The 25,957-nt window shown below is 49.6% G+C and overlaps 1 protein-coding gene across 3 annotated transcripts in view; it reads right to left on the reverse strand.

The window, feature by feature from the left end:
* Nucleotides 1–25,957, reverse strand: part of SMCHD1 (structural maintenance of chromosomes flexible hinge domain containing 1) — a 2,128,336-nt gene that overhangs the window by 424,213 nt on the left and 1,678,166 nt on the right. For all 3 annotated transcript variants that reach the window (XM_069219969.1, XM_069219967.1, XM_069219968.1), the window contains one exon: nt 5,687–5,774. In XM_069219969.1, the coding sequence (XP_069076070.1) occupies nt 5,687–5,774 (88 nt within the window). The remainder of the gene's footprint in view (nt 1–5,686; nt 5,775–25,957) is intronic.

Below are 25,957 nucleotides of genomic sequence, written 5' to 3' on the forward strand. Positions count from 1 at the left end.
CTCTCCTGGCCTCTGGAAATGCTTTGAAGGGCACAGATGGTGCCTTCCTTGCATAAGCCAGTCTACACCGGTTCAGCGATCCCTCCAGCCCTGCTCTGGCGCGAAACTGGACAAAGGAAAGGGGAGTGACCACTCCCCTGACCAGCACCTCCCCAGGGGAGGTGCCCAGAGCTCCTACAGTGTGTCCCAGACCTCTGCCATCTTGAATACAGAGGTGTGAGGGCACAATGGAGATCTCGGAGTGGCCAGTGCCAGTAGGTGACGTCAGGGACCCCTCCTGATAGGTGCTTACCTCTCTCTGTAGCCAATCCTCCTCTGAGGGCTATTTAGGGTAGCTCCTGTGGGTTTCTCATCAGATAACGAATGCAAGAGCTCACCAGAGTTCCTCTGCACATCTCTCTTCGACTTCTGACAAGGATCGACCGCTGACTGCTCCAGGACACCTGCAAAACCGCAACAAAGTAGCAAGAAGACTACCAGCAACATTGTAGCGCCTCATCCTGCTGGCTTTCTCGACTGTTTCCTGGTGGTGCATGCTCTGAGGGCTGTCTGCCTTCAGCCTGCACTGGAAGCCAAGAAGAAATCTCCTCTGGGTCGACGGAATCTTCCCCCTGCCAACGTAGGCCCCAAACTTCTGCATCACCGGTCCTCTGAGACCCCTCTCATCCTGACAAGCTTGGTCCCTGGAACACAGGAGCTGGGTCCAAGTGTCCTTGACAGTCCAGTGGCCCTTCTGTCCAAATTTGGTGGAGGTAAGTCCTTGCCTCCCCACGCCAGACAGTAATCTTGTGTACTGCGTGAACTGCAGCTGCTTGGGCTTCTGTGCACTTTTGCAAGACTTCCTTTGTGCACAGCCTAGCCCAGGTCCCCAGCACTCCGTCCTGCATTGCCCAACTCGCTGAGTTGGACTCCGACTTTGTGGGACCCTCTTTTGCTGTGGTGAGATGACCGTCATGCTCAGATCTTATGAACGCCTGTTCAGGTGCTTCTGTGGGTGTTGCCCGCTTCTGCGTGGGCTGTCTGTGTTGCTGAGCGCCCCGTCTTTCCCCTCCTCCAAGGGGCAACCTCCTGGTCCTTCCTGGGCCTTGGCAGCACCAAAAACCTTCAACCGCAACTCTTACAGCTAGCAAGGCTTGTTTGCGGTCTTTCTACGTGGAAACAATTCTGCATCCTCCAGCACGCCTTGGGACATCTTCTGACCAAAGGAGAAGTGCCTGGCACCTTCAGTTGTTGCACAATCTTCGGCTTCTTCCACCCGGAGGCAGCCCTTTTGCACTTTCATCCAGGGTTTAGTGGGCTCCAGCCCCCCGGACACTTGCGTGACTCTTGGACTTGGTCCCCTTCCTTTACAGAATCCCCTATCTCGACTTTACTGTCTTTCTGGGGCAGTAGGGTAACTTTACTCCTACTTTTCAGGGTCTTGGGGTGGGGTATCTTCGACACCCTTAGTGTTTTCTTACACTCCCAGAGACCCTCTACACACTACACTAGGCCTGGGGTCCATTCGTGGTTCGCATTCCACTTTTGGAGTATATGGTTTGTGTTGCCCCTAGGCCTATTGTCTCCTATTGCATTCTATTGTGTACTACAGTGTTTGCACTACTTTTCTAACTGTTTACTTACCTGATTTTGGTTTGTGTGTATATTTTGTGTATTTTACTTACCTCCTACGGGAGTTTATCCTCTGAGATACTTTTGGCATATTGCCACTAAAATAAAGTACCTTTATTTTTAGTAACTCTGAGTATTGTGATTGTTATGATATAGTGCTAAGTGATATAAGTGGTATAGTAGGAACTTTGCATGTCTCCTAGCTCAGCCTAAGCTGCTCTGCTATAGCTACCTCTATCCGCCTAAGCTGCTAGAACACCTCTATTCTACTAATAAGGGATAACTGGACCTGGTACAAGATGTAAGTACCACAAGGTACCCACTATAAGCCAGGCCAGCCTCCTACACACTGCAGGAGCTGAAGTGGTCCTTAAGGGTATAGCTTCAGGATACCTAGTGGCATGGTCCACTACCACAAGGATAAACGTAATGCCTGAAGTTGTTGGAGGTCAAGGAGGCCAACAATATCAACCCCTACCCTTTCACAGGGCACCCCAACCACTGGGAGTGGGATTAAGAGGGCCTTAGGTGTGCCACCAGTCTTGCCACTGGCTTGGCAGGTCACACACGAGCGACAAAACTCCTCAGTGTCTTCTGCCATATGAGGCCAGTGAAACAATGGAACAAGTCTGACCCAAGTTTTACTCTGGCCCAAAAAGCAATACACCATTTTGAAAGTGGACACTGCAAAAGTCAACAGTTCCCAGGGGAGGTAAGTAATAGCTAGTTTCTCAGGTAAGTAAACCACTTGCACAGTCAGTCTCCTGGGCATAGGCAGCCCACCGTTGGGGGTTCAAGACAACTCCAAACCCACAACACCAGCAACACAGGGCCGGTCAGGTCCAGAGGTCAAAGGAGGGGTCAAAGGAGGGCCAAAACACAAAGGTGCCTATGGAGAACAGGAGTGCTCAGGTTCCACTCTGCTAGCAAGTAAGTACCTGCATAATGGGGGAGCAGACCAGGTGGGCTTTGTACAGCACGGGGGGGGGACACACACAGGCACACAAAATACACCAACAAGGACGGCCGAGTGCATGTGCAAAGTAGGTGTCAGGTTTGTCGTTGAAAACAATGGCGATGCAGGCATGGCACGGGGGTCTTCTCGGGCCAGCCACCGACTGGACTAGGATGAGGGCCGCCTGATGGTCATTCCTGCACTGGTAGGTGGTTCCTTTCAGTCCTGGGGGCTGTGGGTGCAGTGCTTGGTCCAGCATCGGGTTCCTTTGTTACCAGGCAGTCGTGGTCGGGGGCAGCCTCTGGATCCTCTCTGCAGGCGTCACTGTGGAGGTGCAGGGAGGTCGACACAGGATATCCATGTCGTTGGAGTCGCCTGGGGGTCCTCTCTGCAGTGTTGGTTCTCCTGAACTCGAGCTGGCGGGCATCGGGTGCAGAGTGTGAAGACTCACAATTATGGAGTGAGGCGAGAGTCTCTTTAAAGTTGGTTTCTTGTTGCTGTTTTTGAACAGAGCCGATGTTCTCTAGAGGTTCTTGGTCCTTTTGGTGCAGGGCAGTCCTCTGTGTCCTCAGCGACCTCTGAGGACTGCCCTGCACCTAAAGGACCAAGAAGCTTCCGAGTACAACAGCTCTGTTAAAAAACAGCAAGAAACCAACTTTAAAAAGACTCTCGTATCACCTCGGAAGCGTGAGTCTTCAAACTCTGCACCCGGCTCTAGTTCAGGAGAAGCAACACCGCAGAGAGGACCCCCCAGGCGACTCCAATGACGTGGACGCCCTGTGTTGACCTCCCTGTACCCCCAAAGCAATGCCTGCAGAGAGGATCCAGAGGCTCCCCCCTGACCACGACTGCCTGGTAACAAAGTAACCCTATGCCTGGACAAAGCACTGCACTCGCAGCCCACAGGACGGAGAGGAACCACCTACCAGTGCAGGAGTGACCAGTAGGCGGCCCTCATCCTTACCCTGTCGCTGGCTGGCCCGAGAAGTCCCCCTGTGCCCTTCCTGCATCACCAGAGTGACCCCCAGGTCCCTCCATTGCTTTCAACGCAAAACCCGACACCTACTTTGCACACTGCACCAGGCCGCCCCTGTGCCACAAGGGTGTATTTTGTGTGCCTGTGTGTGTGTCCCCCAAGTGCTCTACAAAACCCCTCTGGTCTGCTCCCCGAGGATGCAGATACTTACCTGCTAGCAGACTGGAATTGGAGCACCCCTGTTCTCCATAGGCGCCTATGTTATTTGGGCTCTCCTTTGACCTCTGCACCTTGCCGGCCCTGTGTTGCTGGTGTTGTGGGTTTGGGGTTGTCTTGAACCCCCAACGGTGGGCTGCCTATGCCCAGGAGATTGACTGTGTTAGTGCTTTACTTAGCTGAGAAACTATCTATTACTTACCTCCCCCAGAAACTGTTGATTTTTGCAGTGTCCACTTTTAAAATAGCTTATTGCCATTTTTGCCAAAACTGTGTATACTACTGTTTTAATTCAAAGTTCCATACTTACCTGTGTGAAGTAACTTACAATTTATGTACTTACCTAAATTCTGAATCTTGTGGTTCTAAAATAAATTAAGAAAATAATATTTTTCAATATAAACATCTTTTGGCCTGGAGTTAAGTCTTTGAGTGTGCGTTCTCATTTATTGCTGTGTGTGTACAACAAATGCTTAACACTACCCTCTGATAAGCCTACTGCTCGACCACACTACCACAAAACAGAGCATTAGTATTAACTAATTTTACCATTATAAACCTCTAAGGGGAACACTTGGACTCTGTGCACACTTTCTCCCACTTTGAGATAGTATATACAGAGCCAACTTCCTACACACGGCCTCATTGATTTCGTTTAATAGGGCAGGGGTCGCCCCGGCTCCCGAAAACTCAGGGAGGTGTGGAGCAGAGCGGACCCAAAAGCAAACTCCGAGGACAGAGGCTGTGAGTGTTGGTGTTGATGCTCCTCCCGCATCGCATCAGCCGAGCAACGGGGTGAAGATGAAAGATGATGAGATTTCTTCTACTTCTTAATTTGACCCGAAGACTTCAAGGAACACGAGCGGTGGTGGCTCTGCGACCGGTCTCGAGACCTTCCTCACAAGCGAGACCGAGACCTATGCGGAGCTGAGCACCGGGCCACCATAAGCTTGAGGGACCACTACCTCAAGGCCTTTGATGCATAGCCCGGCATTCGAGCACAACTTCGGGTTGTGGTCGCGCTCCATGCACCACAAGTAGACCTGATACGGATCAGTCACCGACATCATGCGGTGACAGCCCTTGCTAGGTTTGAAGCCCAGCTTCGAGAACATCCAGACGCACCAAAATCTTCACCAAAAAACTCGACAAAAGAGTCGAAGTCAGTCAAAAATTGACCTAGGGTAGCTCTCTCCGGATCAGCGCGTGGCGCGGAAAGAGAAGAGCTGACATCACTGCGCTGAGGTGGCGTCTATGTACTACTCCCAACGTCATCACGGCGACCACGTTGCCAATGATGCTCGTGGAGTCAACTGATTCCACCTAACACACGCAGGGGTATTGCTCAAAGAAAAAGTCTCCGGATCCAGTCAAACGCCTGGGGGAAAATTCTATGGGAAGGAACCTGCAACTAGAAGTCTCTATCAGATATGAATTACATCAAGCCAAGAATTTACGCCCGACAAAAAACCCTGGACACGACTAGAGAGTGACAAGAGGTTTTGATGCCAATATGTGTAGCAGAGGATAGGGCAAAGAAAGGGTTGAGCCACATCTGGAAATTGCCTCATCTATTTTTGTGCTTTGTACTGGAAAAAATAATAATTGAAAACACAGAAAGCCTGACAAAACATCCAATAAATCTAGAGCAAAGGAGGCTGGACACACCAGAATAAATGTGGAGCTGAACTAAATTCCCAGCAGAAGGGTACGTTGCACACTCAATGTCTAGAGCCAGTATAAGATATAGGTTACAAGTCTTTATCTGCAACATGAGACTCTGAATCCTGAAATCCTCTTTCTAGGCAACACCCTAAAGGGAACTTTAAAAAAAAGCACCACAATTATTACCATTAGCATGAAAATTATTTTCAAAACAGGAAAATGGCCTTATGGCATTCTACCAGTACACAGTAACTGAAACAAACCTGCTGACTGTACAGTGAAATTGTTTTGTCAACTGCAAGGACAAACTGGATGTTGTATCGATCCACTCGTTCCGGTATTAATTTATCCCTAATAATCAAAAAACAAACATCTCAATTTTATTACTGTACACAAGGTTGATTGAATGGTCATGATTATTTTAGAAAAGCATGAGAACAGAGCCAAAGTAAATTAAAATACTGATATGTGCAGAAAAACACATTTTTAAACATAATTACAAAAGCTGCAACATACCAGAAAAAGTTTAAGAAAAAGCACATAGAAAAGTGAGAGGCAGATTTTGTTGAAAACCTAAACTCCCTGGACTTCATACAATCAGTGAACTTACACATGAAGCATGTCACAATATCAATCTATTATTAGCAGCTAGCAAAGAAATAAGTTGTCAGGCTCTGCAACCACATCTGTGAGTCAGATGATTCAACTAATTTCATTTCAATAACCATGAGATATAGAGCATCTTCACTGCCAATATACAAACATGACAAAAGAATTGTTAGGTCAACTACGGAAACAAATTCATGTTGCAATCAGAACAAAACCACACAACAAACATATCTTCAAAGCCTCCTTGTAGGGAAATGCCTCCCTTGGCATGGTTACCCCCTAACTGCCTTTTGTTGATGCCAGTTATGATTGAAAGTGTGCAGGGATCCTGCTCACCAGGCCCCAGCACCACTGTTCTTTCCCTAAACTGTACCTTTGTTCCCACAATTGGCACAGCCCTGGCACACATATCAAGTCCATTGTAACTGGTACCCCTGGTGCCAAGGGCCCTGATGCCAGGGAAGGTCTCAAAGGGCTGAAGCATGTATTATGCCACCCTAGGGACCCCTCACTCAGCAAATGCACACTGCCTCACAACTTGTGTGTGCTGGTGGGGAGAAAAAGACTAAGTCGACATGGCACTCCCCTCAGAGTGTCATGCCAACCTCACACTGCCTGTGGCATAGGTAAATCACCCCTCTAGCAGGCCTTACAGGCCTAAGGCAGGGTGCACCATACCACAGGTGAGGGCATATGTGGATGAGCACTATGCCCCTACAGTGTCTAACCAAAACCTTAGACATTGTAAGTGCAGGGTAGCCATAAGAGTATATGGTCTGGGAGTTTGTCAAACACAAACTTCACAGTTCCATAATGGCTACACTGAAATCTGGGAAGTTTGGTATCAAACTTCCCAGCACAATAAATGCACACTGATGCCAGTGTGGAATTTATTGTAAAATGCACCCTGATAGCATCTCAGAGATGCCCCTGAATACCAATCCGAATTCTAGTGTGGGGTCGACCAGTTTCTGCCAGCCTGCCACAACCAGACGAGTTGCTAGCCACATGGGGAGAGTGCCTTTGTCACTCTGTGGCCAGGAACAAAGCCTGCACTGGGTGGAGGTGCTTCACTTTACTCCTACTTTTCAGGGTCTTGGGCTGGGGTATCTTCGACACCCTTAGTGTTTTCTTACACTCCTAGCGACCCTCTACACACTACACTAGGCCTGGGGTCCATTCGTGGTTCGCATTCCACTTTTGCAGTATATGGTTTGTGTTGCCCCTAGGCCTATTGTCTCCTATTGCAACCTATTGTATTCTACAGTGTTTGCACTACTTTTCTAACTGTTTACTTACCTGATTTTGGTTTGTGTGTATATTTTGTGTATTTTACTTACCTCCTAAGGGAGTATATCCTCTGAGATACAGTAGTGACTTACAGTGACCTGGTGAAGTCACCTGTAGTGATAGGGGTGCATGCACCCTTTCACGTAGGCTGCAATAATAGGCTTGCAGATACACTTGGCATGGGCTGCCCATGGGTCGCATAATACATACTGCAGCCCATGGGGAACCCCTGGTGCCCCAATGCCCTGGGTACCATATACTAGGGACTTATAAGGGAGCACAAGTACACCAAATGTGGGGTGTGTGTGGTTCAAGCAACCAAATTTAAAAGGGAGAGAGCACAGTCACTGGGGTCCTGGTTAGCAGGATCCCAGTGAACACAGTCAAACACTCTGACAACAGGGAAAAAAGTGGGGGCAACCATGCCAAAAAAGGGTATTTTCCTACAGCAAGGACACAGTGAGGGCATACTGCTCATGCAGCTATGCCCTCACATATAATAGGGTGCACCCTGCCTTAGGTCTGGAAGGCCTGCCAGAGTGGTGTCTTACCCATAGGGAATGCAGTGTATGGTGGACAGGGCACACAGGTAGTGTTCCATGTCGAGTTTAGGCTTTAGGCGTGCACCAGGACATCCGGCCTGCAATCGTAGCGCTGGGTGCATCTGGATGCATGGCCCTGGAGGGTGGCAAAATCAGTGCTGCTGCCATGAAGTACCTAAGTAGCTTTTACAAGGGACTTATAGTGGTAGCTAAAGGTGTATCCAATTGTGCCAATGCAATGTTAGCGAAAGAACACTGGCAACCTGGTTAGCAGGATCCCAGTGGACTCCAGTCCAAGTTGTATCCAGAAACCAGGCAAAAAGTAGGGGGTACTGCAACAAAGTGCCAGTTTTCCACATTTACCTGCAAAGATAGAGTATCCTAGACCTTGCTAGTCTCCAAAATTCTGAAACAATCCAGACAAAGATTTTTTGAATTTGAAGACTTTCTGCTGACCACTGACCTCTCTACAATCTGATGACCAGCGTGGGAGAGCTCGCGGACGAGTCCTGAGATCTTCCTGCATTGCCTAGACTCCACAGCTGCACTTCTTTGACCACCGTCTGACAGGAAAGCCTCTCCAAGAACAGTGGGCATTGCCCCTGCACCACATGGGCACCTCTGGGTGGTCTGGCCCCTGCCCCCTCCTTCCTTAGGTCCTGTTCTTCCGGAATTCACACCTGGGTTCCACCAACCTGGTCCATGGGTCACAACAGCAGCTGGACAACCGAGGTCCCCCATGAACTTCAACAAGAGGATCCAAAACAAATTCACTCTTAAGCATCTGGGTTCCCTGGTATTTGGTACTCCGCTTCTCTGCGTATCCACGGCTGAGCACACTCTTGAACCTCCCATGTCCCAACGGGTCTCTTTGGGTTCCTCTGGGAAGGGTCCTAAAACTTAAAAAGTCCAAGAGTGACTTCCAAATGTTATCCTATGGACACTAACCCAAGGATACAACTCTGCACAGGGGTGCCTTGGAAATCCTAAAAACTAAGCTTTGGTGTTTTAGTGCTCCCCCAGTCCTAGCTTGGGTTGGTAGTGATTTTGGCATCCAATTTTTTGGGATGTGGCTTGGCCCCCCATAGGGGCCCATGTTATTTTATGCTTGTACTCATCTTTTTCTGAGTATATTTTTGTATGTTCATTTCTTGAGATATATCAAAGTTAGTTAAGTGTTTGTGTTATAATAAATACATTATTTTCTAACACGGATGTGGTTCTTTCCTGTGTGTAAATCACTGAAAGACCTGTGTGGTATCTGCAACTACTTTACACCCTCCTGGATAAGCCTTGGCTGCTCTCCAGCGCTATCCCTTGAGAGCTCTGGTTATCTAGAATCTCTTACACTATCACTAAGGGTTGCCTGGACTCAGTACAGGGCACCGCACCTATAGGTGTATACCATATACTGAGCCAGCCTTCTACACTGGTCACAAAGAGTTCCCCAGTTACATGATGGCTTCACTGAAGACAGGGATGTTTGGTATCAAACATCTCGTACTGGTGAACACTCGCTGATGCTGTAGGAAAGTAGCACCCTTCTGGCTTAGTTACCTCCACTTTTTGCCAGGTGCCAGTATGTTTAGATTGTAGTACACTGGGATCCTGGTAACCAGGACCCACGTGTCAGTGCTCTGTCCCTTAAATTTAGTTGTAAGGTAACTTTTATACCCCACAATTGGCATACTGGTGGACCCATTTAAGTCCTAAGTATATAGTACTTAGGAACCCAGGCCATTGGCACACCAGGGGTCCCCCATGGGCTGCAGCATGCATCGTGCCACCCATGGAGGCCCATAAAAACTGTGACTACAGGCCTGCCATTGCAGCCTGTGTGAAATGGTGCATGCACATTCCACTCAAGATATAAGGTTTGCCTTATATCATAATCACTGAACTATGACCCTCTAAGACACCCCTAAGGTAGGTGCTTTAGCCCAAGGGCAGGGTGTATGGTTCTAAGTTTGAGGGTACCCCTGCATGAGCAGCGGTGCCCCTACAAAACCCAGACTCAATTCCCTGGTTTTGTTTAAGTGTGGGAAACCAACTTAAGGCATGTAGTGGACACTGGTCAACACAAGTTGTCCAACTACATAACGGCTTCACCAAACATAGGCATATTTGGTATCAAACATGTTGGAATTATGCAACTACACCGATTGATTCCATGTGCTCTGGGGGCTTCCTAGGGGGTCCCCCATGTCTGCCAGTACAGTCTTCAGGGTTTGCATGCTTGCCCGTGCTACTAACGACCCCATACACTGTTCTGCCCTACTGCTTCTGAGCCTCACTCGGACAGGGGAAGACAGAACAAAGGGCTTCCATAAGGTGGGACCCCAGATTCATCTGCAAGACTTAAGAAACTGTCTGCAAGTCTCCTCTGCAAGACTCTTCTTAAACCTGGACACCAGAACAGCTCCTGCTGCTCTTCGCTGGAACTAGAATCAAGACTGTAACCGGAAGGAGGGCTCCTACTGCAAATTTGTTTCCAACTTCTGCAAAGACGTCTGCAACCCCAAGGCCGAGTATCCTCCAGAGTTACTGGGAATCTCCCTTGGAGTGAAAGGTGTCACTCCCTTGCATCCGCAGGCATCTCAATGTCGACGACCAGTTTGTGGATCCTGCTGTCCCACGGACTCTCCAAGGCTCTGCAACGGAAGTATTGGTTCTGTGGCTCTCCAGAGGTCTGACATATTCTTGCAACTGGGATGTTCGTGGTCCCTCAATGGAGCTGCTTGGCTGGAAGCCCTGTGTACATCTGCTTGCCGTTGTCAAGGCTTATTGGCTCTACAGTTCGAAGAGCTCCTGGCTCCAAGAATACCCGGCCACCAACACCCTCCAGCTCCAAGAACGGCATCCTCTCTGAAACTCCAGAGACGTGGGCATTCCTCCTTGCTGTGCTGCTAAGATCTCCCTACAACTCCCTGTGTCTGTTCCAGATGGCTTTGCTGTGGGCCTTTAACGATTTCTGCTGTTCTTCCCTGCTTGCTGAGGGCTGGCCCTGACCTATCTGCCAAGGTTGGGTCACCTGAACCTTGCTGGGTCCCACAAATCCTGCTAACTTCGTGCAAAGCTTCTCTGCCTTTGCCAAGGCTTGTTAGTGGTCCCGCTGATCACTGACCCCTCTGCAATTTGACGATCGGCATGGGACAATCGGTGGACAACTCCTGTGATCCTCTCCTGCATCACCTGAACTTCTTCGTCCACCGTCCTATAGGAACCCTCACCCAGAAGGGTGGGCATTGCCCTCCTGCACCTCCTGGGCAATTCTGGGTGGTCTGGACTCTGTTCACTCTCTCCTTAGGACCTCTTCTTCTGGAATCCATGCCTGGGTTCCGCTGACCTGGTCCACAGGTTGCGACAGCAGCTCGACAACTGAGATCTCCAATGACTTCAGCAAGAGGTTCCAACATGATTTCACACATATGGAACTGGGCTCTCTGGTGTAGGTACTCCACTATCTGACAGAGACTTATACCTGTGGATTCTTTCCCTTTAGAATTTACAAGCGTCAGCTTTGAATCTGGAACTTTTGCGCATGCCTGTGGGTAGCATCATTCAGATCTGCACGGCGTCGTTGGCACCACTGGAGCAGTCTGTGATGTCACAGTCACCTGTAAAGGCATCATCCAGGCTTGTGAGCGTCAATTCTTTTCCTTCTGCACTGCTAAAACACATATCTGGAACAGAGCTACTCTGTCTTTTTTGACGGCCTTTTTCGACCTTCTTGTTGAGACTTTTTGAGTTTGTGCAAGGATGACCTTGAAAAAAAGACTGGATTCAAGCCGCGTGGAGCCTGTCATCGCGCCACGTTGGTGACTGATTCACACCAGGTATCTATGGTGTCTCGAAGGCGACCATGATCTGAAGTCGTGCTAAGACTGCCGGGCCATGGCTCCAAAAGCTTTGAGGGAGCAGTCCCTAAAGCTAATGCGGCCCGGCAGTTGACAATGGCCAGCACGACTTCATGTAGGTCAAGGTCCCGGTCAAGGAGAAGGTCGCTGGACTGCTCCAGGTTCCTGCATTTCTCTTCATCACACTCGAGGTCCTCCGGGCACTCTGGGAAGAAGCACAAGAAGAAGAAGTCCAAGAGGGCTTTGACTCTGTCATGCCCGTCGAGGCAAATCGGGAACGTCGCAGTTCCAGGAACGGTTCCGCCGAACCGGTGTCCGGATCGAATCCCCCTCAAATGAAGAAGTTTATGAGACCTGTATATCAATGGGTCGGTCCTACTGGAGCACCCACAGGCCCTGCAGACCTCACCAACTACTGGCTTGCTCTCCCCTCCTACAGGTGATGCGGAGGAGGGGGCATTCTATGCAATGGTGGTGCACACGGCAGCAGAGGTTCTTGACCTTGAACTGCCCTCAGTGCCGGTCATGACTAATCTCCTGACAGAGGTGCTTCAGTGCGGGATTGCACATCGGAACTAATGCTGCCTTTCAATGAATCCCTCACGGATATCTTGCTGGGTACGTGGTTCAAACTTAGCACAGGGGCTTCTGTAAATAAGACAATTGGCCATCGCCCGGCACCGGGTGACCCTAGATTTCTCACGCAACACCCCACCCCAGACAGCTTGGCAGTCCAAGCATCTACTTATCATGGCACCTTCCCTTACGCACCACCAGATATGGAATCCAAGAGGCTGGATTGGCTTGGGAAGAAGATGTTTTCTTCCAAAAGCCAGGCAATGTGGTCGATTAACACCTCATGCCAATTGGGCCATTTTTCCCACACTTTTTAGGACACGGTGGCACAGGGGACAAATCAGGTCCCGGAGGACACAATGACCTTTCTTTCTCAAACAGTTCAGGACAGGAGACATGCAGCAAAGTTGACCATTAGGTGTGCTTTGTGTAGGAAGTTGGTCTGGTGGACACTTATGGTATTTGCACCTTATACCAGGTCCAAGCTGCAGGAAAGTACCCTCTTTTTGGCACGGTTACCCCCACATTTTGCCTGCTGTCAGTGTGTTTTGACTGTGTTTACTGGGATCCTGTTAACCAGGACCCCAGTGACTGTGCTCTCTTCTCACACCTCGCAATTGGCATACTGGTGCCCCCATACAAGTCCCTAGTATATGGTACCCAGGGCATCGGGGTACTAGGGGATGTCCATGGGCTTCAGCATGTATTATGCCACCCACGGGGAGACCATGCAAAGTGCACCTGAAGGCCTGCCATTGCAGCCTGCGTGAAAAGGATGCAGGCACAATTTTCACTACAGGTCACTGTAAGTCACCCTATGGTAGGCCCTTCTAGCCCAGAGGGCAGGGTGCAAGTACCTGGGTGTGACGGCACCCCTGCACTAGCAGAGAAGCCTCCACCAACTCGAGCTCCATTTCCCTGGACTTTGTGTGCAGGGAGCCATTTTATGCATGTAATGATCGTAGATCACTACGTATGTCCAGCTACATAATGTTAACTTCGAACCTGGGCATGTTTAGTATCAAACATGTCGGAATCATACCCAAATACAGTTTCCAGTATTAAAGTATGATTCCACGCATTCTGGGGCACCTTATAGGACCCCCAGTATTGCTACCACCAGTCTTACAGGGTTTTCCAGGCAGCCCAGCTGCTGCCACCCCCAGCATTGCTCTACTAGCCTTCTAGGGTTTTCCAGGCAGCCCAAGTTGCTGCCACCCCTCAGACAGGTTTTTGCCCCTCCTGCTGTTTGAACAGCTAAAGCCCAGGAAGGTGGAACAAAGGATGTCCTTTGGGAGAAGGGGGATAACACCCTCTCCCTTTAGAAATAGGTGTTACATGGCTTGGGAGGGGTAGCCTCGTCAAGCTACTGGTATGCTTTGAAGGGCACATTTGGTGCCCTCCGTGCATAAGCCAGTCTGCACTAGTTCATGGACCCCCAATCCCTGCTCAGACACGAAACTGGAAAATGAAAAGGGGAGTGACCACTCCTGTATCCATTGCCACCACAGGGGTGGTGCCCAGAGATCCTCCAGGTGGCCATTTGGTTCTGTCAATTTGAATCCAAGGTGGGCAGAGGTCCCAGGGAGCATGTGAGTTACAAGGTCAGGTAGGTGATGTCACAGCGCCCCCTCCTGATAGGTGGTCATCCTGCTAGGTGACCAATCACCCTTCCTAGGCTATTTACGGTCTCCCTCTTCGATGGGTCTTCAGATTTGACGTGCAAGATTCCAGCAGGACTCCTATTAATCATTTAATTCATCGTCTGGCCACCGGTACTGCAACTGGGCCATCAAAGAACGAACAATCTGCAACTTCAGAGACGACTCTGCTCCACAACATTGTTTCTCTGGCTCATCCGAGCAACTGCAACATTTCCCTGGCTGTGCATCCTCCGAGGGCGACAAGTCTTCAGCTTGCACAAAAAGTAAGAAGGAATCTCCCTTAAGAGTGAAGAAGTCACTCCTCTGCATCCACAGAAACCAGCTGCAATGACCAGCTGCTTGGTTCATCTCTCCTCCAGAATTGCGTGGATTCTGCATCACAGGTGGTGGGCTGGAGTGGTCCCCTTGGTCCTCTCTACCGGTTGGCCAACTTGGGAGACAGTAAGTGTAGGAAAGTACCATCTTGCCTGACATGTTACCCCCATATTTCACTGTATATATGTTGTTTTAGTCTATGTGTCATTGGGACCCTGCCAGACAGGGCCCCAGCAGCTCATAAGTATGTGTGCTGTATGTGTTCCCTGTGTGATGCCTAACTGTCTCACTGAGGCTCTGATAACCAGAACCTCAGTGGTTATGGTCTCTCTGCTTTCCAAATTTGTCACTAACAGGCTAGTGACAAAATTTACCAATTCACATTGGCATATTGGTACACCCATATAATTCACTAGTATATGGTACTTAGGTACCCAGGATATTGAGGTTCCTGGAGATCCCTATGGGCTGCAGCATTTATTTTGCCACTTATAGGGAGCTCTGACAATTCTTACACAGGCCTGCCAGTGCAGCCTGAGTGAAATAACGTCCACGTTATTTCACAGCCATTTACCAATGCACTTAAGTAAGTTATAAATCACCTATATGTCTAACCTTCACCTGGTGAAGGTTGGGTGCAAAGCTACTTAGTGTGTGGGCACCCCCACATCGTTCAGGGCAAATTCCCCGGACTTTGAGAGTGGGGTGACAGCATTACATGCGTGCACTATACATAGGTGACTACCTATTTAAAGTGTCACAATGGTAACTCCGAACATAGCCATGTAACATGTCTAAGATCATGGAAACAATTCCATGATCCCCCGGGTCTCTAGCATAGTACCCGGGTACTGCCAAACTGCCTTTCCGGGGTCTCCACTGCAGCTGCTGCCAACCCCTCAGACAGGTTTCTGCTCTCCTGGGGTCCAGGCAGCCCTGGCCCAGGAAGGCAGAACAAAGGATTTCCTCTGAGAGAGGGTGTAACACCCTCTCCCTTTGGAAATAGGTGTGAAGGCTGGGGAGGAGTAGCCTTCCCCAGCCTCTGGAAATGCTTTGATGGGCACAGATGGTGCCCATCTCTGCATTAGCCAGTCTACACCGGTTCAGGGATCCCCCAGCCCTGCTCTGGCGCAAAACTGGACAAACGAAAGGGGAGGGACCACTCCCCTGACCTGCACCTCCCAGGGTAGGTGCCCAGAGCTCCTCCAGTGTGTCCCAGACCTCTGCCATCTTGGATTTAGAGGTGCTGGGGGCACACTGGACTGCTCTGAGTGGCCAGTGCCAGCAGGTGACGTCAGAGGCTCCTTCTGATAGGCTCTTACCTCTCTTGGTAGCCAATCCTCCTTCGTTGGTAGCCAAACCTCCTTTTCTGGCTAGTTAGGGTCTCTGCTTTGGGGAATTCTTTAAATAACGAAAGCAAGAGCTCACCAGGGTTCCTCTGTATCTCCCTCTTCACCTTCTTCCAAAGGATCGACCGCTGACTGCTCAGGACGCCTGCAAAACCGCAACAAAGTAGCAAGACGACTACTAGCAACCTTGTATCGCCTCATCCTGCCGGCTTTCTCGACTGTTTCCAGGTGGTGCATGCTCTGGGGGTAGCCTGCCTCCTCCCTGCACCAGGAGCTTTGAAGAAATCTACTGTGGGTTGACGGAATCTTCCCCCTGCAACTGCAGGCACCAAAAGACTGCATCACTGGTCCTCTGGGTCCCCCTCAGCCCAACGAGCATGGTCCCTGGAACGCAGCAACTCTGTCCAAGTGACTCCCACAGTCCAGTGACTCTTCAGTCCAAGTTTGGTGGAGGTAAGTCCTTGCCTCCCCATGCTAGAGTCCATTGCTGGGTACCGCGTGATTTGAAGCTGCTCCGGCTCCTGTGCACTCTTCCAGGATTTCCTTTGTGCACAGCCAAGCCTGGGTCCCCGACACTCTATCCTGCAGTGCATAACCTTCTGAGTTGTTCTCCAGCATCGTGGGACTCCCTTTTGTGACTTCGCGTGGACTCCGGTTCACTTTCCTTCCAAGTGCCTATTCAGGTACTTTTGCGTGTGCTACCTGCTTCTGTGAGAGCTCCCTGAGTCACTGGGTGCCTCCTCCTCCAAGAGGCGACATTCTGGTCCCTCCTGGTCCACAGCAGCACCCAAAATCCTCTACTGCGACCCTTGCAGCTAGGAAGGCTTGTTTGCGGTCTTCCTGCGTGGGAACACCTCTGCAAGCTTCATCGCGACGTGGGACATCCATCCTTCGAAGGGGAAGTTCCCAGACCTCTTCTTTCTTGCAGAACTCCAAGCTTCTTCCAACAGGTGGCAGCTTCCTTGCACCCTCAGCTGGCATTTCCTGGGCTCCTGCCCACTCCCAACACTGTTGCGACTATTGGACTTGGTCCACTTGTCTTACAGGTACTCAGGTCCGGAAATCCACTGTTGTTGCATTGCTGGTGTTTGTTCTTCCTGCAGAATCCCCCTATCACGACTTCTGTGCTCTCTGGGGGTAGTAGGTGCACTTTACACCTACCTTTCAGGGTCTTGGGGTGGGCTATTTTTCTAACCCTCACTGTTTTCTTACAGTCCCAGCGACCCTCTACAAGCTCACATAGGTTTGGGGTCCCTTCGTGGTTCGCATTCCACTTTTGGAGTATATGGTTTGTGTTGCCCCTATACCTATGTGCTCCTATTGCAATCTACTGTAATTCTACACTGTTTGCATTACTTTTCTTGCTATTACTTACCTAAGTTTGGTTTGTGTACATATATCTTGTGTATATAACTTACCATCATACTGAGGGTACTCACTGAGATACTTTTGGTATATTGTCATAAAAATAAAGTACCTTTATTTTTAGTAACTGTGTATTGTGTTTTTTTAATGATATTGTGCATATGACACCAGTGGTATAGTAGGAGCTTTACATGTCTCCTAGTTCAGCCTAAGCTGCTTTGCCATAGCTACCTTCTATCAGCCTAAGCTGCTAGAAACACCTCTTCTACACTAATAAGGGATAACTGGACCTGGCACAAGGTGTAAGTACCTCTGGTAACCACTACAAGCCAGGCCAGCCTCCTACAGTAAGCCCTTGCCTCTCCTTGCAGGCCAGTACCTCTGTGCACCACGATTCTTGCAGCTATCAAGGTTTCTATGTTCCTCCACCAAGGGATCTTCAGGCTTAGTGTAGCCCCGGCCCAAAGCACTTCTCCCTGCAATGCACAGTTTTCTGCAACCTGCTCCAGCGATGTGGGACTCCTCTTCAGGTGTGTTGAGTGGGCCTCACTGCAACTCCTGTACCTGCTGCCAGTGGGCCGCCTGTGGGGATTGCCTTCTCTTCTTGGGACTCTCCAAGCTGCTGAGGGTCACCCCTGACTCCCCTCCTTGGGTCGAGTCCCCTGGACCTTGCTGGTCCTCTTCAGGTTTACAAAACCTTCTTCTCCGACTCTTGCATTTGCCAAGGCTTGTTGGTGGTTGTCCAGCACCATTGACCGACTGCATCAGAACCGCTGATGTGGTACATCACTTGTATCACTTCTGGAACTCCTGTTCTGCTCCTGTGCTGCACTGGTGACATTCTTCATCCACCGTCAATCTGGTCCTGCATCCAAAGAAGGGTGGGTGGTGGCTCCTGCCACAGCCGGACACTCCATCACAAACTGAACTTGGTCCCCTTCCTTTGCAGGTCCTCTTCTGTCAAGATCCACCTGCGGGTTCTTCCAGTCACGTCTGGGTCTTGCACAATCCTCTTCCAAAGTCCTCCTGCTGGTTGTTGAGGAAACCAGGTACTTGCCTCTGGTCTCCTGGTCGCTGGGGTTTCCTCTGGTACTTACCTCTTGGGGTTCATAGTTCCTCCAGCTCCCCCCTACTGATTTTACTTCCTTGGGTGGGGGAGTGCCCTTCACATTCCACTTTTTATGGTTGAACGCACAATCGCGCTGTCCCTCTTGTAATCTCTCTTTAGGCTTGTAACCACACCCATGTTACGCCTGTCACTTTCATTGGTTTGTGGGCTTGCCTTTTAAAATCCGCTTGCTTTCATTAGTGAAAGGCATGCATATGTCATGCCTTTTCCTGAGTTTAGCCCTCCTCGAGCGCACCCTCCAACTACTGACAACTTACGAGGCTCAATGTTTTCAGCCTGGTTTCTGCACTACTTTATCTTTTTATTTTCCACGCAGCGTGATCGCGATTGGGTTTTACATAGCACGACCGCGCTGCGTTTTACATAGCATGATCGCGCTCGTTTTGTTTCTTTCAATTTGTGTGGCAAGAAAAATCCGGTTAGGAGATTACAACGCTTATAGCTCTAACTCGAGCAAATGCGAGACCCGTTGTATTGCAAATCCTTGTTTAGTAAATGGTGGTCCTCCCCTCCGCACAATTTGCTATTGCTTTTACCAATGCCTATTGCTTTCTATGCTATTTACTGATTGCTAATGAGTATATAATAGTGTGTTTACTTACCTCCAGTAGGGGTACTGCCTACACAGTATTTTACTATTTGTGTTACCATAATATAAAGTACCTTTATATTTGTAACACTGTGTGGTTATTTCATATGTGTAAGTGTTGTGTGACTATAGTGGTATTACATAAACTTTGCATGTCTCCTAGATAAGTCTTGGCTGCTCACCCACAGCTACCTCTAGAGAGCCCTAGCTTCCTAGACTCTGCCTACACTTCACTAATAGGGGATCCTTGGACCTGGTATAAGGTAACACCATAGTGGCTCACCACACACCAGGCCAGTTTCCTACGTTGGCTGTGCAGCGGTGGCATAAAACACTTGCAATTGCCTTAACACTTTGTCACTAGTCACTTTCCAAAGGAATGAGTAGTACTAGCTGTTAGGTACACACTGCACCTAGTGGTCAGGATTTCTAATTTCCCAAGTTTGGGTAAGCTAGGGGTCTACATAGCCTTTGTTCCATAATTTCCTAGGGAGCCTAGTTGTTAGAGTAGTTAGGTAAACCTACACCACTCTAGCAAGAATGTCCTCAGTAGAGCACAATCCTCTGGCCCCAGACTCTCACTATGAGGGTGTAGGTAAATGGCTCCTTGTTGCAGTTACCCCGCCCCCACCTTTTTGCCTGATATTGATGCTGACTTGACAGAGTACGCTGGGACCCTGCTAACCAGGCCCCAGCACCAGCGTTCTTTCACAAAAAATGTGCCATTGTTTCCACAACTGGCACACCCCTGGCACACAGATAAGTCCCTTGTAAAAGGTACCCCTGGTACCAAGGTCCCTGTGGTCAGGGAAGGTTCCTAAATGGCTGCAGCATGTATTATGCCACCCTAGGGGACCCCCCCCCACTTAGTACATGCACACCGCCATTGCAGATTGTGTGTGTTGGTGGGGAGAAAAAGACTAAGTCGACATGCTCTCCCCTCAGTGCCTTGCCCACAAACCACTGCCTGTGGCATAGGTAAGTCCCCCTTCTAGCAGGCCTTAAAGCCCTAAGGCAGGGTGCACTATACCACAGGTGAGGGCATAGCTGCATGAGCAATATGCCCCTACAGTGTCTAAGTCCATTCTTAGACATTGTAAGTACAGTGTGGCCATATTAATTATATGGTCTGGGAGTTTGTCACAACAAACTCCACAGTTCCATAATGGCTACACTGAATACTGGGAAGTTTGGTATCAAACTTCTCAGAATAATAAACCCACACTGATGCCAGCGTTGGATTTATTAAAAAATGCACACAGAGGGCATCTTAGAGATGCCCCCTGTATTTTACCCAATCCTTCAGCGTAGGACTGACTGGTCTGTGCCAGCCTGCCACTGAAAGACGATTTTCTGACCCCTGGGGTGAGAGCCTTTGTGGTCTCTGAGGCCAGAAACAAAGCCTGCACTGGGTGAAGGTGCTTCACACCTCCCCCCTGCAGGAACTGTAACACCTAGCAGTGAGCCTCAATGGCTCAGGCTTCGTGTTACAATGCCACAGGGCACTCCAGCTAGTGGAGATGCCCTTGCCCCAGACACAGCCCCCACTTTTGGCAGCAAGTCTGGGGAGATAATGAGAAAAACAAGGAGGAGTCACCCCCTCAGCCTTGATCACCCCTACGGTGACCAGAGCTGATGTGACCCCCTCCTTAGAAAATCCTCCATCTTGCTTTGGAGGAATTAGCCCAATAGAAATAGGGATGTGCCCCCCTCACCAAAGGGAGGAGGCACAAGGAGGGTGTAGCCACCCTCAGGGACAGTAGCCATTGGCTACTGCCCTCCAGCCCTAACACACCCCTAAATTTTGAATTTAGGGGCAACCCTGAACCCAGGATATCAGATTTCTGACAACCTAACAAGAAGGACTGCTGACCTGAAAACCCTGCAGCGAAGAAGGAGACGAAAACTGCTTTACCCCAAGCCCTACCGGCCTGTCTCCAGATTCAAAGAACTTGCAACAGCGACGCATCCTGTGGGCCCAGAGACCTCTGCCGACTGAGAGGACTGCCCTGCAGTTCCAAAGGACCAGGAAACTCCTGTGGACAGCGGATCTGTCCAAAGCAACTAAGAAGAAACCATCTTTAAAGGGACTCCCACCTCACTCCTGAAGCGTGAGTCCCCCAACACTCTGCACCTGATGCCCCCGGCCGGTGTCCAGAGAAACCAACACTACAGCGAGGACTCCCAGGCGACTCCCACGAGTGTCCACCCTGAGACGACATCCCTGCACCCCCACGGCGACGCCTGCAGAAAGACTCCAGAGAATCCCCCTGCCCGCGACTGCCCGGTAACAAAGAACCCGATGCCTGGAAGAAGCACTGAACCCGCAGCCTCCAGGCAAGAGAGTAACCAACTATCGGGGCAGGAGTGACCAGCAGGAGGCCCTCATCTTTCCCCAGTCGGTGGCTGGGCCGAGAAGCCCCCCTGTGCCCTGCCTGCATCGCCAGAGTGACCCCCGGGTCCTCCATTGATTCCAAGACAAACCCCGACTCCTTGATAGCACACTGCACCCGGCTGCCCCTGTGCTGCTCAGGCTGTATTTTGTGTGCCTGTTTGGGACCCCCCCAAGGGCTCTACAAACCCCCCCCCTGGTCTGCTCCCCAAGGACGCAGGTACTTATCTGCTAGCAGACTGCAACCGGAGCACCCCTAGTCTCCATGGGAGCCTATGTTATTTGGGGCCCTCTTTGACCTTTGCACCTGACCGGTCCTGTGTTGCTGCTGCTGGGTGTTTGGGGTTGACTTGAACTCCCAACGGTGGGCTGCCTATGTCCCGGAGACAGAACTTGTAAGTGCTTTACTTACCTCAATAACTCACCTGTACTTACCTCCCCCAGAAACTGCTGAATTTTGCAGTGCCCACTTTTAAAATAGCTTATTACCATTTTATGCTAAACTGTGTACATTACTGTTTTCTATATTTACCTATGCCAAGTACCTTACAATTTATGTACTTATTTGATATCTGAATCTTGTGGTTCTAAAATAAATTAAGAAAAGAATATTTTTCTATATAAAAACCTATTGGCCTGGAGTGAAGTCTTTGTGTGTTCTCATTTATTGCCTGTGTGCGTCCAACAAATGCTTAACACTACCCTCTGATAAGCCTAACTGCTCGACCACACTACCACAAATAGAGCATTAGTATTATCTATTATTGCCACTATCAATCTCTAAGGGGAACCCCTGGACTCTGTGCACAGTATCTCTCACTTTGAGATAGTATATAGAGCCACCTTCCTACTTTGGTGGATCAGTGGTGGGATCTGAGACTAACTTCCTAGAGAGGGTCTTACGTTCCAAGATCTGAGGGAGATGTGACCCCAGAAAACTGAAGACAGGGAGAAATCGCAATAAGATTCTGCTTCCAGGCTGACTGTAGGAGGCTGGCCTGGGTACCTGATGGTACTTACACCTTGTGCCAGATCCAGTTATCCCTTATTAGTAGATTAGTAGTGTTCTAGCAGCTTAGGCTGATAGAGGTAGCTATAGCAGAGCAGCTTAGGCTGAACTAGGAGACATGCAAAGCTCCTACAATACCACTTGTATCATATAGCACTATATCATAAGAAACACAATACTCGGGTTACTAAAAATGAAGGTACTTTGTTTTAGTGACAATGTGCCAAAATTATCTCAGAGGATATTCTCCCTTAGGAGGTAAGTAAAATACACAAAATATACACACAAACCATAATCAGGTAAGTAAAAGTCAGAAAGTAGTGCAAACACTGTAGAATACAATAGGATGCAATAGGCCTAGGGGCAACACAAACCATATACTAAGAAAGTGGAAGGCGAACCACAAATGGACCGCTAGGCTAGTGTAGTGTGTAGAGGGTGGCTGGGAGTGTAAGAAAACACTAAGGGTGTCCAAGATACCCCACCCCAAAACCCTGGAAAGTAGGAGTAAAGTACTACTATTTCCCCAGAAACACACTAAACTCGTGATAGAGGATTTTGCAAAGACCACAACAGACTGCAAAGCACTGAAGACGGATTCCTAGACCTGAGGACCTGCAAAGGAAGGGGACCAAGTCCAAGAGTCGTAAAGTGTCCAGGGGGGCAGGAGCCCACTAAACCCCGGATGAAGGTGCAAAATGGCTGCCTCCGGATGGAAGAAGCTGAAGATTCTGTAACAACGAAAGGTGGTAGGAACTTCTCCTTCGTGCAGAAGATGTCCCACGGAGTGCTGGAGGATGCAGAGGTGCTTCTTTGGCAAAAGACCACGAACAAGCCTTGCTAGCAGCAAGAGTTGCGGTTAAGAGAAAAAGGGTGCTGCCCGGGCCCAGGAAGGAGCAGTATGTTGCCACTTGGGAGAGGAGACAGAGGGGGCCCTCAGCAACGTAGAGAGCCCACACACAAGAAGGTAGCACCCGCAGAAGCCCTTGAACGCGTGTTATAGAAGTCTGAACACGGCGGTCATCTCAACACTGCAAAAGAGGGCCCCACGAAGCCGGCGATCAACTCAGGAAGCTGAGTATTGCAGGACAGAGTGCTGGGGACCTGGGCTTGGCTGTGAACAAAGGATTCCTTGGAAAGGTGCCCAAAGCCCTAGCACCTGCAGTTCACGCAGTGCATAGGATTACTGTCTGTAGAGGGGAGGCAAGGACTCCAAATTTGGACAGTTCGGCCACTGGACAGTCTGGGTCACTTGGGTTCACCATCAAAACCCACAGGCAAAACACACTGACAAATACTCACAAACAGGCTAAAAGTGGGGGTAACAATGCCAGAAAGAAGCTACCTTCTCACACTGACCAGGACAATGCAGGAGCCTGGAGGAGAAAGAAGTAGAAACTGACCCTCTAGTCCTAGATAGGGTAGATTTAGTCTACACTGGGGAGGGTCAGGAAGAACCTGGGGAACACCACAGCCCTGGTAAGAGCACTGCAGAGGTAGTGACAGGGGGTGTCATGACAGTAGGCCCACCTTTACTCCGGAAGGGTTGGTCCAGAGAGTCCTCAGGAGGAGGGATATGTCCTCCTCTGTCCATACTCATGTTTCCTCAGTGTCCAAGAGGACCCACTGCTCCACCTCAGGGGAATACTCCTTAGACAGGAAACATAGGAAACTGAGGTTGGAGGAGGCCAAGCTGAGGCTGCAGCAGGAACAGCTGGACCTAGATAGGGAGGCCTTGGCAGTGGAAAGAGAGAGAGACAAGGGTTGGGGTTAGCACCCCATGGTGGCAGTAATGTTAGCTTTAGGGACACCAGAATCAGGGAGGACACCTGTGGTTCTAGGAAGCTGAGCAAGATAGTCCCATCTTACAAGGTGGGGGATGACATCCACAAAAGGTTCACTGCTTTGCAGAGGGCCTGTAAAGCACAAAGTGTCCCTCAAATGCAGCAGCAATAGTGTGGCTCTCCTTCTCTGACAAAGGCAGAGACAAACTCCTCACTGTCAGAGAGGAAGATGCAAATGATTATTCAGCACGTAAGAATGCACTCTTAGATGGATTTGGGCTAACCACTGAACAATATAGGATCAAGCTTAGGGAGACTAAAAAGAAGTCCTCCCAGGTCTAGACAGATTTTGTAGACTGCTATGTCAAAGTTTTGATAGGCTGGTTGCATGGGAGCAAAGTGAGTGACTACCAGGGCTTATACAATTTGATCTCGAGAAAGCACATTCTTCATAACTACATTTCTGATCAGCTGCATCAATACTTTGTGGACTCTGATCTGACCTCTCCCCAAGAACTGGGAAAGAAGACAAACAAGTGGGTCCGCACCAGGGTGAGTATAAACACTCACACATGGGGTATCACAACAAAAAGGAATGTTTTCCTTTTTGTCCCTGGCTGTGTATCCTCTGGGAGCTGAAAAATTTCAGTCTGCATGAGAAGGGAGAAGGAATCTCTTTTGGAGCAAAGGAGTCACTCCCCTGCATCCGCAGGCACCAACTGCAATGACGACCGGCTATGCGGATCCCCTCTCATCCTGAGCTGTTTGGATCCTGCATTTCGGGTGGTGGTACGGAGTACTCCTCTTGGGCCTCTCTGCCAGCTGTTTCACTTTGGTGGAGGTAAGCCCTTGCACTCCCATGAAAAACAGTACTTGTGTGCACCGTGACACTTACAGCTACCAAGGCTTGTTGGCATCTCCTCCAAGAGATCTTCAGGCTCCGTGTAACCCCAGCCCCCAGCACTTCTTCCTGCAAAGCGCAGCCCTCTCCCATGCTTCTCATGTGGCATGGGACTCTTCTCCAGTTGTACTGCATGGGCTCCTCTGCAACTCCTGGTTCCTCTCCCAGTGGGTCTCCTGTGGGTCTGCCTTTTCTTCTGCGAACTCTCTGCGTTGCATGAAGATCCCCCAAGGACCCCACCTCCAGTGGGTTGAGTCCTCCTGGACCTTGCTGGTCCCGGCAGCCCCACTTGTGCTTCACCACAACTTCTGCCTTTGCCAAGGCTTATTTGTGGCTTTTTCATGCCACTGAGCGACTGCAACCATACATCCGGCATGGGATGTCGACTGCATCCACCAAGAACTCTTCACTGACTCTAGGGCTGCATGTCTGACTGTCTTTGTCCTACTGTTGACCAACTCCTGCAACCACAGACGGGTGGGTGTCCCCACTGAACACTTCTGTGACTTCAGGACTTGGTCCCCTTCTTTCACAGGTCTTCCTCTTCAGGAATCCACTGCTGGTTTCTTGCAGTCTTGTCTGGGTGTTGCATTATCTTCTTTTTCGTCTTTTGGGTAGTTTGGGGAAAATCCAATAATTTACTCATTTCTTCCTGGTCGCTGGGGGGCACTGTGGTACTTATCTTTGGGGTTTTTAGTATATGGTTTGGGCCCACCCCTAGGGTCACTATTGCTATTTAATATTGCACATTCTTCTATTACTTTCCATGCCTTTATCTGATTACTAGTGTACATATATATTGTGTTACTTACGTCCTGGACGGTTGCCTCGCTAGTACTTTTTGGTAATCGTGTCACTAAAATAAACTCCCTTTATTTTTTAACACTGAGTATTTTCTTTCATTGTGTAAGTGCTGTGTGACTGCAGTGGTATTGCATGAGCTTTGAGTAGGAGGCTGGCCTGGTTTGTAGTGGGTACTTACACCTTATACCAGGTCCAGTTATCCCTTATTAGTAAAATCTAGTAGTGTTCTAGCACCTTAGGCTGATAGATGTAGCTATAGCAGAGCAGCTTAGGCTGAACTAGGAGACATGCAAAGCTCATGCAATACCACTTATATTACTTATACACAAGTAAAGACAATACTCAGAGTTACCGTAAAT

The sequence above is a fragment of the Pleurodeles waltl genome, chromosome 2_2 (assembly GCF_031143425.1).
Source record: "Pleurodeles waltl isolate 20211129_DDA chromosome 2_2, aPleWal1.hap1.20221129, whole genome shotgun sequence".
NCBI lineage: Eukaryota > Metazoa > Chordata > Amphibia > Caudata > Salamandridae > Pleurodeles > Pleurodeles waltl.